Source organism: Panthera leo, chromosome B4 (genome assembly GCF_018350215.1).
Source record: "Panthera leo isolate Ple1 chromosome B4, P.leo_Ple1_pat1.1, whole genome shotgun sequence".
NCBI classification, from domain to species: Eukaryota; Metazoa; Chordata; class Mammalia; order Carnivora; family Felidae; genus Panthera; species Panthera leo.
This window is the reverse complement of record NC_056685.1, coordinates 4,826,911-4,841,121: the sequence shown is the minus strand read 5'-3', so window position 1 is coordinate 4,841,121 and position 14,211 is coordinate 4,826,911. Positions and strand designations below refer to the sequence as shown.

The 14,211-nt window shown below is 39.2% G+C and overlaps 1 protein-coding gene across 2 annotated transcripts in view; it reads right to left on the bottom strand.

Annotated features, from left to right (window-relative positions):
* The window catches only part of TASOR2 (transcription activation suppressor family member 2), a 68,981-nt gene that overhangs the window by 42,235 nt on the left and 12,535 nt on the right, over positions 1-14,211 (bottom strand). For both annotated transcript variants that reach the window (XM_042944761.1, XM_042944762.1), the window contains exons 3-11: positions 10,167-10,312; positions 9,794-9,889; positions 8,666-8,738; positions 4,508-4,599; positions 2,485-2,622; positions 2,214-2,338; positions 2,115-2,134; positions 1,923-2,022; positions 116-216 (exon numbers count right to left, since the gene is read on the bottom strand). In XM_042944761.1, the coding sequence (XP_042800695.1) occupies positions 116-216; positions 1,923-2,022; positions 2,115-2,134; positions 2,214-2,338; positions 2,485-2,622; positions 4,508-4,599; positions 8,666-8,738; positions 9,794-9,889; positions 10,167-10,312 (891 nt within the window). The remainder of the gene's footprint in view (positions 1-115; positions 217-1,922; positions 2,023-2,114; positions 2,135-2,213; positions 2,339-2,484; positions 2,623-4,507; positions 4,600-8,665; positions 8,739-9,793; positions 9,890-10,166; positions 10,313-14,211) is intronic.

The window sequence follows — 14,211 nt, the reverse complement described above, 5'->3', positions numbered from 1 at the left end:
TTGCGAATCACTCAGGGCCAAAACTCAACAGTGTGTGTATGCGTGTGTGCATGATAGATAAAAATCAGTGGAATAAAGCCCAGGACATGCAATGTATCATTACATGTGAACAGACCTTTTTGCTCCAAGTAATTCTGTTTTCGAAAGGCAGCTTCTGGTAGTCTTTTTTTCAAAGATGAGATTGTCATTACATACTTAAAATCTAGTTCATGTGGTCTAAAAAACAAAACAACATCATGCAATCTAATAAACACTTAAACTACATCTTCATAATTTTTGATTTTCTAATATAAATGCAAGCAAAAATATCAAAACAAGAAAGTCCTTAAATTGATAAAATCCCAGTCAGATAATGTGCACATATATAAATACTGCAGATTTTTAAATACAGAACCCCACAGACCACGTCGGCAAATACATTCACATTTTCTGAATGCGTGTGTTTCTGAGATGAAGCCAAACATCCACATGAATGGAAGAATTATGCATCCTGGGATGAGAATTTTCTAAACGTTATACTATGTGAGAATTGGCGACTTCGGACAATAGTGGACTGGTTCACCACACTGTGCCACAGAATGAACCTCATCCAGACTTTTGCACCATTTTCCCCGACTGTTTCCTTCTTTAAAACTCATTTTCAAATACTTCTGGACTTATAAATGCCCCCTTGTCCCTAAATACTTCTGAGTGTGTGTGTCCTTAAAAAAGGACATTTCCTTATGCAACCACAAAACAATTAATAAAATCAAGAAATTAACAATGATATAGTACCATTATTTAGCCCACATACCTTATTCAAAGTTTGCCAAATGTCTCACTGTGGGGCTTTGTAACAAAACATTTTTTTTCCCCCGGTCCAGGATCCAATCCAGAATGACACAATCCATTTAGTTATGTCTCTTTAATCACCTTCAATCTGGCGAGTCTCTTGGTCTTTCTTTATGTTTAATGGGTTTGGTATTTTTTTCAAGAACACAGACCATGTATTTTGCAGAATGCCCCTCAATCTGGGTATGTCTGATGTTTCCTGCTGATTAGGACAGCAGGAAAACCACACAAGTGGCACTATGTCATTCTCCTTGCATCCCATCAGGAAGCACGTGATACTTATTCCACTGTTGGTGACGTTAACTTGGACCATTTAGGTCATTGTTCTGACCACTTCTCTCTACATAGGTTAACTGCATTCCATAGTGACAAAGAACCTTCCCGTCTCTCCCATTTATTTCCAGAATTCTTACTGTACTCTCTGGGTTCTAATACTCCCCTCACTCCTCCCTCTTCTTAAAACAGGTCAATAGAAAGAAAATTCTGACAGCACACCTGTTTTCACTTCATATTTCAATAAAATATGTCTATCTTTCAATAGTTTTGGGGGTTAACTAAGAACAGATTAAATAAAAAGATTTCATAAGATGCCCTTCACAGTGCCCCAGACGAAAATAATTCATTGTAATGTAACTACATGTAATAGCTACTCCACTTAATAGGAGTCTAGGAAAACCATGGGATAATCAGAAAATCAGATACTGTAATTCTTAATAAAGACTCAACAATAGCATAAGTGCCTATAATCTGCTGCACCTGCTATCTAGACAAATCCAATCTCTTTCTTGGGGAAAGTCAAACATCTAGTATCAATTCAGTTTAGCCTGTGAAGTCATATTCCTATGAATGGATAAAGATATTAAAATCTCAAAAGTGGCCTGTCAAAGATTATAAAACTATTTCAAAGCCAAGGTTGGAATTTAGATCTGAATTTAGGTTGCCTGTGCTCCGTACATCTACCCAAATGTACTCTAATCTGACACCAAGTACAACTGCTTCATTTCACACCAGTACCAACAAACAAGACCTCAAAATGAGAATTAAAAAAAAAAGAGACAAACATTAGTAAAGGACACAAACTCAATACTTACAGTTGGGCTGGAACAGCTGTACCGTAAGAGGACCAAAGACTGACATCACACAGCAGACAGCCTTGAATAATTAATTTGCCTTGCCACAAAGAGGTAAGAGCTTTAAGAAATGAGTAAAAAAAGAAACTGATTACTTATGAACAAAACATTTACTGAAAAAAACCCAAAAGAACTAATTAAATAATTTCTTACCATTTTCACTGAGTTCAAATCTAGGGAAAAAGAAAAGGTATTTTTATAAGAGCAAACGAAACAGATCCAGTAAAACAAAGTATGTGCACAATTACTTACATGCTTTCATGAGCTGATGCTGCCATCTTTTTAGGTTCCCTGTACTGAAAAGCTACAATAACATAAGGACAGATCTGCCTGGGCCGCTCAATAACAGTGCTGCCTGAAAGTTCATAGAGGTAATACTGAAAGAAGAGAAATAAGGATTATCAGGGTAGCACTATGGAACTCCATAGGCACCAAGTTCATCTCAACTCCACCCAGTCCTGCCATTTAACACATTAGATTCAGAAATGTATCCTGGGAACGATTTATTCCCCGGTGACTATACCTGACTCAGTTCAAATGCGCGAAAATGACTCGTCTTGTGAGAAACCTTGTTAGTATTTGCAGCCACGTGGCAATCATAGCCAGAAGATGGGCTAGTATAGTTAGTTGTATAATTCTCAGACACAAACTTGACTTTTCCCTAGAATGAAAATATTAAGACTAATCAGATGTCTCTAAATGGCAATAATCTTATTCTAGGATTCATTTAAAAGTAGCCTAATGAGGATGTGGACGTGTTTCAAACAGATTGTTAAGAACTATGGCTCTTAGAAAATTACGTTAAGCCCAACAATTGTTTTAGTTATCCATAAGCCTCTTAACACTGTATTTAAAAATCTGGTATACCTGGGCATATTTCTGAGGTAAATGACCATAGTTTTTTATCTCAACACGAAAGAAGGACATGAATCACCCCAAATTTAAGTGAACCATTTCTCTAAAAGAAAAATTATATAGCCTACCAACCGAATAGATTAGCTCAGTCAATGACTGTAACATAAAAGATGACAAAAAAATCCAAACTTTCACAGGATGAGTTTTCAAACTGAAGTATTAAGTTATCAATTGTAATTTAATACACATCAAGATATTTCTACTATGCTGGGACTCAGTAAATTAGCAAGGAGCAGATATGCAGTAAAGTGCTTAGCAGGTCATTGGCCCCAATTACTGAACAGTTGATAGTATTTCCTATAATAGATTTCTTATAAGTCTTTCAGAAAACTTAAAAAAAAAAAAAAAAAAAAAAAGGAAGGCAATCAAAGTTACCATATATACAATGAAATATCATACAGTAATTTTAAAAGCTTTTGTAAATAATATGACATATGCGGAAAAATACACAAAGTATATACCAAATGAGGTAAAGTTATAGGCAACTTTTATTTTTATCTTTACAGAAAGAATTTACTTTTTTTTTTTTTTTTTTTTTTTTTTTTTTTTGATGTTAAGGTCCTGCTTCTTCATTTACAGAACAGTCAGGGGCCATAATAATAAGCCAAAGCATATAGACAGCACTTCTCAGTGAGCAATCACAGCCTGTACTGTCTCCCCCTCAAACATTTTATGGCGTCGGACACGGCTGACTTTTGAGCAGTAAAGGAAGAACTGAGAGCACATACAGGTAAACACTGAACAGAACGTCCAGCAGCAGGAGGGCACAGGGCCAAGAAGCCCAGGGCAAAGCCCAGCGGACATAAACACACCCCCGACGGCAGCCGGCGCCCTCTGCCGCGGAGCGGGTGGACGAGGGAGGGCAAGCGGGGACTGTGCCCCAGGGGATGCTACCTGCTGGCCAGTTCTTGGGGACACACTTTGGAATAAGAAGGATTCACACTTAAAAAGACACGTCAGTAGTGTTTATAATCCAAGAACTCAAGATAGTAAGAAAGCTACAATGAAAGCAAAAACAACAAAACGAGACCACACAATGTGTCCTCACAAAGCCCACCAAGCACTAAAATCAAGTTGGCCTTGGATCTACCCAAGTGAACTTTCTAATCATGCTATTCACTTGTACTGAACTATGTAAGGGTGTTGAAGAATTTCTGAGATCAGCAGTTATAGATGCCACATAAAGCTGCGAACAGGGTCTGGATGTTTTAGGGATCGAGGAAACAGCCTCTCTTATTTCGACAATTTAAACCAAAAAACGAAAGTTCCCTTCTAAATTCATCTCTTGTAACTGGAATCACAATGTTTTATAAGCTGCTACTGGTGTCCTGTTAATATTTAAAAAGAGGCGCTGTGGGCCAGGGTGAGAGAAGGCTTTTCACTGAATACTTTTTGTATTATTTTGAATTTTTTTTTATTTTTAAAAAACATATTCATAGGTGATCTATCAAAGGAACAAAAAAAGCTTTGTCTTTAAAGGAAAGCAAAAATAGCAGTAATCTTTTCTGAATTTGGATAGCTGTCTTCAATGACCACTATGTTTAGCAAATGATCTGCAAAGAACATTATCACAGACTGATAACCTTTAGTTTTTGAAAGAAAAATTATATAGAAGCGCATTTGGGCTTTACCTTAATTAGGTTAAAAATTACAACATAACCAGACTTCCCATGATACCATGGTCTTGCATGAAGATAGTCTGAATATTTGGAAATATACACACCTATAAAAGTATAAGATATAGATTAATTCACACTTTAAAAGGACTGTTTACTCATATACATTTCACATGTAAGGGCTACCTGTAACTAAAAAGACAAATAAAAGTCAACATTAAACTGTTCCAAAACTGCTTACCTTTTAAAAACTATTGGAGATATTCTAAAAGTATGGAAACATGAGAGCTACGACAAGATAGAATTTATCTGACGGACAACGAATTTTCTAGTTGGGTACAATAATTAAAGAGGGATGAACGAATCACATTCTTGGTAAATTCTAAGTTTATTTTTTTCCCCAGGCAATCATTCCGTGGAAAGGCCTACAGTAATCTGATTCTCAAGTTATTTTTTACAAAACATCTCAGTAAGTACTCATATAATAATAAGTGCTGAGGTTTACTAGATAGCAGGTATGTGCTAGGCAGCAGTGACACCAAAGGAAATAAAACAAGTTCCTGCCTTCAAGCAGCTTATTCTGCTAGTGTGTGAAACTTCCAGAAAGGCAGGAAGTACGTTTGTGTTCTTCACCATTGAAGCCACATCACAGCCCAACATACAGGAAGTACTTAACTGTCAGACACATGCTGTATTTGAGGACACAAAGAAATGGAAATAAGTAATGTATTTGTTTAGAAAAGGAGTTCTTTCAACAGACGAGTGAAATTCTCAGAGAACAGAGTGAACAAAAGTATGGAAGCATAAAAGATTATAAATTGTTTAGGACAGTGGGCCACGGTGTGGGGAGCAGGGGAGAAAGCCCGAGAAGCTTGAGGCTGAAAAGGAAGCTTGGAACTGAACAGTAGAGATCTTTGTAGGGCTTGCCGTAGGCAACAGAGACCCATCAAAGGTGTTCAGCAACAGACTGCCGCTTACATTTTTTTTTAAGTTTGTTTATTCTGAGAGAGAGAGAAAGAAAAAGCAGGAGTCGAGGAGGGGGGCAGAGAAAGGAAGAGAGAGAATCCCAAGCAGGCTCCACACTGTCAGCGTGGAGCCTGATGCGGGGCTTGAACCCACCAACAGTGACATCATGACCCGAGCCGAAGTCGGATGCTTAACCAGGGTGCCCCCAGACTGCCACTTAAAAGAGGGCGGAGTCTCAAGAGGGGAGAGACGAGAATCGGGATCAACCAGAAAGCTGCCGTAAGAGATGAGACAGGAAAGTCTCCATGTGGCAGCAGTAGGGGAATAGGGAGGAAAGAGCAGGTCCCACAGACTCCTGACCCGCATCTCTCAGAACGCAAAGACAATGCAAGGCGAGAGCACTGTGATATGCTGGAGGGAGCAATGAGCTTGTGGTCGGCACTGGGTTCCAGGGCCAAGTCCTTTCTTCCTACTAATAACCACATGACTGAGGAGTAAGTCACTTAAGCGGGGACAGTGGGCTTGGGTCATGGATGCAGCAGCCACAGGAAGCAGTCCTCAGGAAGATTTACTATAAAATAGTACATTAATATAAAATATTATATAAAATATTACTGTTATACACAGAACTATCCATTTCTACGTGAGCCAAAAACTTAATTTTTTTTAATGTTTATTTATTATTGAGTGAGACAGAGTGTGAGCTGGGGAGGGGCAGAGAGAGAGGGAGACACAGAATCCGAAACAGGTTCCAGGCTCCGAGCTGTCAGCACAGAGCCCGACGTGGGGCTCGAACTCACAGACCGTGAGATCATGACCTGAGCTGAAGTCGGAAGCCTGACTGAGTCACCCAGGTGCCCCAAGGCAAAAACTTTAAAATGCACACAGCCAGGAGTGTTATTTTATTACCCAGCCAAGTACGTGTTCAAGAAGAAAATGTACTTGTTGGAATCATCCAGTTTCTACTCTACCACCCTACTGAAGCCAGCCTGTATCTTAAACAATATAATCATGGGATTGTAGTAATGTAGAAAACCGGCCTTATTGTTTTAGAGATGTAAGCTGAAGTATTTACTTTCAAATTCTCCAACAACAAAATTTTATAACCAAATTAAGGGAAGAATGCAAAACATTTTCTGTTAAACTTAGGGCATGGGTGTATTATACGGTCCTCTCTACTTTTCTTATGTTATTATGTTTTATAATGAAAAGAGGGTGGTGAAAAAGAGTAAGAAGAAAAAAAGGTTTTATGTAAAATGTTACGGGGGTTAAGAATATACATTCCCTTTCATGGTCTTTGGAAGATGTGAATGCAAGTTTTCAAACATGTTGCTTTACAGAGTGACCGCATAACCCAGCAATTCCACTGCCGGGTCTATGCCTAAGAGAAGTGGAAACAAATGTCTACACAAAAACGTGGATGTAAGTGTGCACAGCAGCATTTTTCGTAACAGCCAAGAAGTGGAAACAACCCAATGTCCCTCAAGTGCTCAAAGAATAAAGAAAACAGGTAGAACCCTACGACGGGATATTATGCAGCCAAAAGGCAAACAAAGTGCCGGTACAAGCTACACCACGGAGGAGCCCGGAAGACACTAAACTGAGGCAAGAAGTCATACAACGTAACATGGGGTCCCATTTAGGTGGAATGTCTGCGCTAGGCAAATCCCCAGAGGGAAAAGCAGATGAGTGGGTGCCTGGGCTGGTGGTGGCGGGGGATGCGGTGTCACTCCTAACAGGCCCGGGACTTCTTTCCTGGGTGATGCAAACGGTCTACAACGGACTGTGCTGTGGGTAGCACGACTCTGTGAGCACATTAAAAATCGCTGAACTGGACACTCTGGGTGAGGTGCGGGGTATATTAACTTTATCTCGGTGAAGCTCTGTGAAAGAAAAGGTCAGCAGGAATCTGGCCACTCCCCCAATCATCTCAGTCTTGATCCCCACACTGCTAGCATCTGTGAGAGCTAAATAGCTCTCCCTAGGTCCTTCTGCTTTCCGTCAAACTCCACTCCCCAGCTGTTCCTCCACTACGCTGCTCCCGGCTGCCCTCCTCTCCCCTCCCCACCTGACGGTCCCACAACGATCCAACAGTCCTGACTGGTCTTTGCCACCTTCTCCTCCTGATACTGTCCCACATAACGGTATCTTTGACTTCAACTAACACCCAGCCCCGCCACCGTGAATCCCAATCTCCAGTTCTAAATCCTTTTCCAGCAACTTTTTTACCATCAGCAGGATATCTCCCAGAAACACTGAGGAAAATCTCATTATTTCTCAAATCCAACTCCTGAAAGTAGTGTCCATTTACCAGGTATGTGCTCCCCGCTAAGCACGTCACATAGCCTCCCACTATCTTCACAACAGATCTAAAAGACAGTTTTATCTATTTCACAGATGAGGAAACTGAAGCTCAAAGAAATGTAGTGCTAATCCATATTCTTGACTATAAGATTACCTTTCTCTTTTAACTCCTCGGCTTCCCTAACAATGTCTTCTCCTTCTGTGCCTCTTTTCTATTAACGATATTGCTGTAGTGTAAGTTTACAACTTTATATCTGAATATTTCTTTCTCTTACTCTTCACATTCCACAGTTGCCAAGTTTGGTCAGGTCTATCTATTCTCTATTCCTTACTGCCATTATAATAGTTTAGAGGACATCCTCATTAGTCCTGGATGACTGTACTAATCTCTTGGTGCTGGAAGATACCTTCAGTATCTTTTCTAGTCCAATCAACCTTTTAAAAAAAAGTTCTGGAGCTCCTGGGTGGCTCAGTCAGTTAAGCATCCAACTTCAGCTCAGGTCACGATATCATGGTTCGTGGGCTCAAGCCCCGCGTTGGGTTCTGTGCTGGCAGCTCAGTCCCTGGACTCTCCTTCGGATTCTGTCTCCCCCCCTTCTCTCTCTGCCCCCTCCCATTCATGCTCTGTCTCTCAAAAAATAAATAAAAACATGAAGAAAGAAAGAAAGAAAGAAAGAAAGAAAGAAAGAAAGAAAGAAAAGAAAAAAATATAAAAAGTTCTGATATGTAACCTCTATTGGAAACTCTTAATTCTTAGACTCAAAGCTCATTTATTTGTTTAAAGCTCTGATTTTAAAGATTTTTATATCATTAATGAAAGTGACTTTTAATAGAAGTATCTCATGAAATTAATTAAACCCCACTTCATCCTGTAAAAGAGATTCTTTTTTCTCACAGACTTACCTTTTGCTGGGTCACCAAGAGTAGTAAGAGCACCGCTGCCCACACAGAGTCCACGCTGACATACTAACTTTGCCTTGAAATAAATAAAAGACAGAACTTTGCTTATCGTATCAGTCTTAGGAGAGACAATGAAATAACACTACAACAGAACCTTTCAAATAGATATGGAATGTGTACACAGTATGTATTTATGGCACAAAGCAAGCTTATGCAAGGTAACCGTTTGGTTAATAGTTCATGAAATGTTATCGTTTCTGTTAACAAACATGTCATCAGCAAAACTAAATTGAACAAGCTCACAGATTAAGTCCTCTCTTGAAGATTTCAATTATAGCTATGGAATCACTAAACTGGAAGATGTGTTAACCCCAAATGCCTCTTTTAGTATGAATTCACAGTGTCTCTTATTTGTAAGTGGATGATTAAGCAAATAAATGAATTCTTCTGGTATTACTATACAATCCTTATGTATATGCTAATGTTAAGTATTTTTTAAGCATCTACCTTTATTCTTCAATCACAATCACAATCACAATACTGAATTATCTTAAGTTGAATTATAAATCTCTAGTGTTGTTAAATCTGTATCCAGGAAGCCATACACATCTTTGGAGGCACACCCTCCACATAGCAGTTTCCTTCCCCCAAAGTTTTGGTACAAACAATACAGAAGTTCAATCTTCAAAGACAGTCATGAAACAATTTCAAGTAACTTGACGGCTGAAAGTGTTCACCTTATCCCACCATGTAACTGAAACTTGAAAAAGCCTCCATAAGAAACAGAAAGTATCTATGTGAACCATGATCCAGAACGGTGAAATATCCATTCACCCCGTCAAAAGGCATTACCGATACTTAAGAAACCCGCATTCATGCAAATCTGACCTCGAGCTGACAGTGTATTGCAGATGAAACTAAAGCGGGCCTGTGAAAAGGTGTAGAAATCAAATCTCTTTCATAATCGGCCTTCACAATCATTTACACTGTCACCAAAATTACGTAGCAAAAAAGGCTGGTGAACTGGTAATTTTACAAATCTTAGAGAACTGAAATACCGATATTAAACGATATCGTTAATTTTGTACACAAATATCACAAAATTAATGTTCTATGACCTAACCCCCTTACCTGACTTTCAGTTTCAAACAGAAGAAATCCGTAAGTCTCTTTAAGTTCTTCCTGAGTATAATTACTTGCTTTTTTTTCTTGGTAAAAAGCTTTGTACTGTATAAAGAGAGAATAATTGAATGCTATAAACATTTATTTTGCCTTGCAAATTAATTTTTAAAAATGCATCATCTGAATTCCTCCTGTTAAAAAACTAATGAAATTATTTTTTCTATTCCCTAGAATACATTCTTATTACCTTCCAAGGATTTCTTATCTCATCTGAAAGTGACAGCTGAGAAGAACAAGGCTTATATACCAAAAATGATGGGTCTATTTCTTTAAAACTAAAATAAAACTAACACACAGACACAGTGTGTACCAAGCACCTCACCTCATTTAAGAAAATGTCATTTTTCACCAAAGTCACTTGACTGTACTGAAAACCATGCTCAGATGCAGAGTCCAAGTAAGAAGTATGAAGAATTGAAATTGCCCTCTGGAAGAGAGAGTCTGAACTCAAGGACACTGTCTCAAAAACTGTAAAACACAAACAAAAATAATGCAACTGTTTAAGATAACCAAAGGATGGGGTTTAAAGCGGCACACTAAATATCACTGAACACGTCATCTAGTCCCTGCCTGGACAACGCAGACATTGACAATATGTTCTTGGCGACTGTACCTGTACTGTCTTAAAAGACCTCTCACGGGAAGAACATAATCTAAACGGAGGTGAGCGGGGCAGCTGGGTGGCTCAGTCGGTTGGGCGTCCAACTTCAGCCCACAGTTCGTGGGTTCAAGCCCCGCACCGGGCTCTGTGCTGACCCTGGAGCCTGCTTCAGATTCTGTGTCTCTTTCTCTCTGTCCCTCCCCAGCTCGAGCTCTATCTCTCTCAAAAATAAATAAACGCTGAAACAAGTTTTTAAAACAGAGGTGAGTTACTGAGGGTGAGTTACTTTCAATACAAGAGTAAAATAAACCCTGCCGGATCTCTCGGGCCTTCTGGTTTAAAGCTGTGCGCTGTAACGACCGCAGGGACAAGCACAGCAAACGTGATAGTGCCAAGGTGGTGGTCAGCAATCGCTTAGACCAAGGTTTCTCATCCTGAAGTTCTTTAAAACGTACGCCACATTTTGAGACACTTACCCTTCCCGTCTTCTCATCAAATCCCCAAGTGAGCCTGCTGGGTTCCTTTCAAGGGGCCTAATAGTGCACACTCCACAAACACATTAGAAAGCATTGTATCTTTGGGGGTTCCTCAGAGCCTAGACAAGTCTATCGAACTTGACTTCTTACGGGTTATATTATGAAATTACTTTTCTCCATGTCCCCAAAATGAAACTTTGTTACTTTTTAGAAAACCTACGCAGACACATGCTATCCCAGAGATTCTGCGCCGCCCCTCCTGTGACAGGCAGAGCTCCTAATCCAGAGTTACTGACTTGGCCCGATAATCCTCTGGATTGAGCCTTCGTGACTTTTCATTTTACAAGTCCTTACTTTAGCCAAAAACTGGGCCTAGTGAGTTCTCATAACGTTTAACTATTTGTTTACTCCCTTCTATTTCTATTCTCTTTAACAAGGTCAAGGTGGGGAGGTACAAACTAAGGGCTAGAAGTTTTGGTCATATAGGATAAATAAACCATTACTATGGCTTCCTACTTCTGCCAGAACCTGCCGATTACATTAAAGTCCAAAACCTAAAGGAAAAACAGGAATTTTAGTTAAAAGTAACTAATAAGCAACGGTAAAAAAACTATTACAGAAATGGAAACAAACATTTCAGTCAAGTTAATTTGGACTCAACTGTCCTACCACTTCAACTACCTAAGTAATGCTTTAATAAACAAAAACGCTTTAATAAACAAAATGTCCCAGTATCCAAAGTGAAAGACTGTACGTAGCACGGAAGGAAAAGAGGATGAAACATTTAAGACTATTCTGAAATTCGTACATCTCATCCATGATCTAGATCAACTGTTTTACTTTTTCTCAGTTTCACTCTTTCCTTCGATAGCAGGGTACAAATGTTATAGCACATGGATATTCTTAAGAGGCTTGAATAGCAAAACACCAGGGGTAAGAATTAAAATGATGGCTTTAGCCATGTTACTCAAAGTGAGAAGCCTACGTCTTTGTAACTCTGTCTTACAAATAGTGCCCTGCTAGCTCGAATGCAAATCAGGATTCCTCTAAAACTTCTACTTGGGAAACTTTGTATTTCATATTTTTAAAAAGGCAAAATAATATTTAAAAATCTAAGTAAACTCTGAGGCTCAATGTTTGAGAAATAGGTTGCTTACAGTGAACGAAATAAAACAGCTTTGGAAATGAACATTCTATGATTATCAACTCTTCAATTCCACAAGATGTTAATAAGAAGACACAGGTTTTAAATTGCAGAAGTAACGAATATTACATATATCCACATTTTTGAGGGTCAATGCACAATAAACTAAAAACTGTGAAAAATAGTGCAATAAATAAAAAAAGCCCATCCAACACAGTATTTCCAAAATACATGTGTCAGAGAACACTATTTGTCAGTGTGAGGAATACTGTTCTCAACAAAGCTATGAATAGAGACGATGGTTTAAAATAAACACTAGGAGGGGATGGACACCTGGGCAGCACAGTCGGCTAAGTGTCTGACTCGATCTTGGCTCAGGTCACGATCTCAGGGTTCATGAGCTTGAGCCCCTCATCGGGCTCTGTGCTGACAGTACAGAGCCTGCTTGGGGTTCTCTCTTTCCTTCTCTCTGTGCACCCCCTCCTCCCTTGTACTCTGTCTCTCTCAAAATAAATAAATAAACTTTAAAAAATGCTTAAAAAAATAAAATAAAATAAACAATAGGAAGTGACTGTGTGCTAATATATTTTTATACCTAAAACTATTTATGGTTAAAAATGTTTCCCCTTTAAGTCAGCATTTTCCAAATAGCAATATATTTACAAAATAATTTTACAGTTAGCAGAAGGAAAAGCACGTCCACACTATAACTGTTAGAAATCTACAGTAAATCTTGACTCTTTCATAATAAATGATCTCAATTATACTCAAGAAAGCACAAGTTTCATGCTCCATAGCTAAGGAGATAGATGAGCGTTTCATCAAGAAATTATTTGACATTACCTCTTCTTGAACAATGTACTCCCACTTAAGAGTCTCGCTAGTGTACAAAATAGTATGAGCACTAAATGGATGGCCGCATTTTTGCTGAGCAATACACACGCTTCATTTAAACATTCAAGGTTATCAGAATATTAAGAGACTGAAGAGGGGGCTATCCTACAAAGAAACACTAAAACAACTTGAAAAATACCTGTCAGTAAAGTGGAAAGAGTGTCTCTTGGGACTTAAGTCACCAACAGAGAGCATGTGGGGAAAATTCAAGTTCAATCACAATGGCTCTAGACACTGAGTTAATATCCCTTCCTGTAGCACCTAGATCTGGGCACATTTCTACTAGGCGTGGATTCAGTCTCAAAAGTTATGTCAAGCTTGGCACAAAAACAGACACTCAGATCCATGGAACAGAATAGAGAACCCAGAAATGGACCCACAAACATATGGCCAACTAATCTTTGACAAAGCAGGAAAGAGTATCCAATGGAATAAAGACGGTTGCTTCAGCAAGTGGTGCTGGGAAAACTGGACAGCAACATGCAGAAAAATGAACCTGGACCACTTTCTTACACCATACACAAAAATAAACTCAAAATGGAGGAAAGACCTGAATGTAAGACAGGAAGCCATCGAAATCCTCAAGGAGAAAGCATGCAAAAACCTCTTTGACCTCGGCCGCAGCAACTTCCTACTCAACACGTCTCCAGAGGCAAGGGAAACAAAAGCAAAAATGAACTACTGGGATCTCATCAAAATAAAAAGCTGCTGCATGGTGAAGGAAACAATCGGCAGAACTGAAAGACAACCAATGGGATGGGAGACGAAATCTGCAGATGACTTATCAGATGATAAAGGGTTAGTATCTAAAATCTATAAAGAACTTACCAAACTCAACCCCCCACAAACAATCCAGTGAAGAAATAGGCAAAAGACATGAATAGACACTTCTCCAAAGCAGACATCCAGATGGCTGACACATGAAAAAAATGCTCAACATCACTCATCATCAGGGAAATACAAATGAAAACCACAATGAAATACCACCTTACTCCAGTCAGAATGGCTCAGATTAACAACTCAGGCAATGACAGATGTTGGCTAGGATGTGGAGAAAGGGGAACCCTGTTGTACTGTTGGTGGGAATGCAAACTGGTGCAGCCACTCCGGAAAAAAGTGTGGAGGTTCCTCAAAAAATTAAAGATAGATCTACCCTACAACCCAGCAATAGCACTACTAGGTATTTACCCAAGGGATACAGGTGTGCTGTTTCAAACGGGCACATGCACCCCAATGTTTATAGCATCCATTG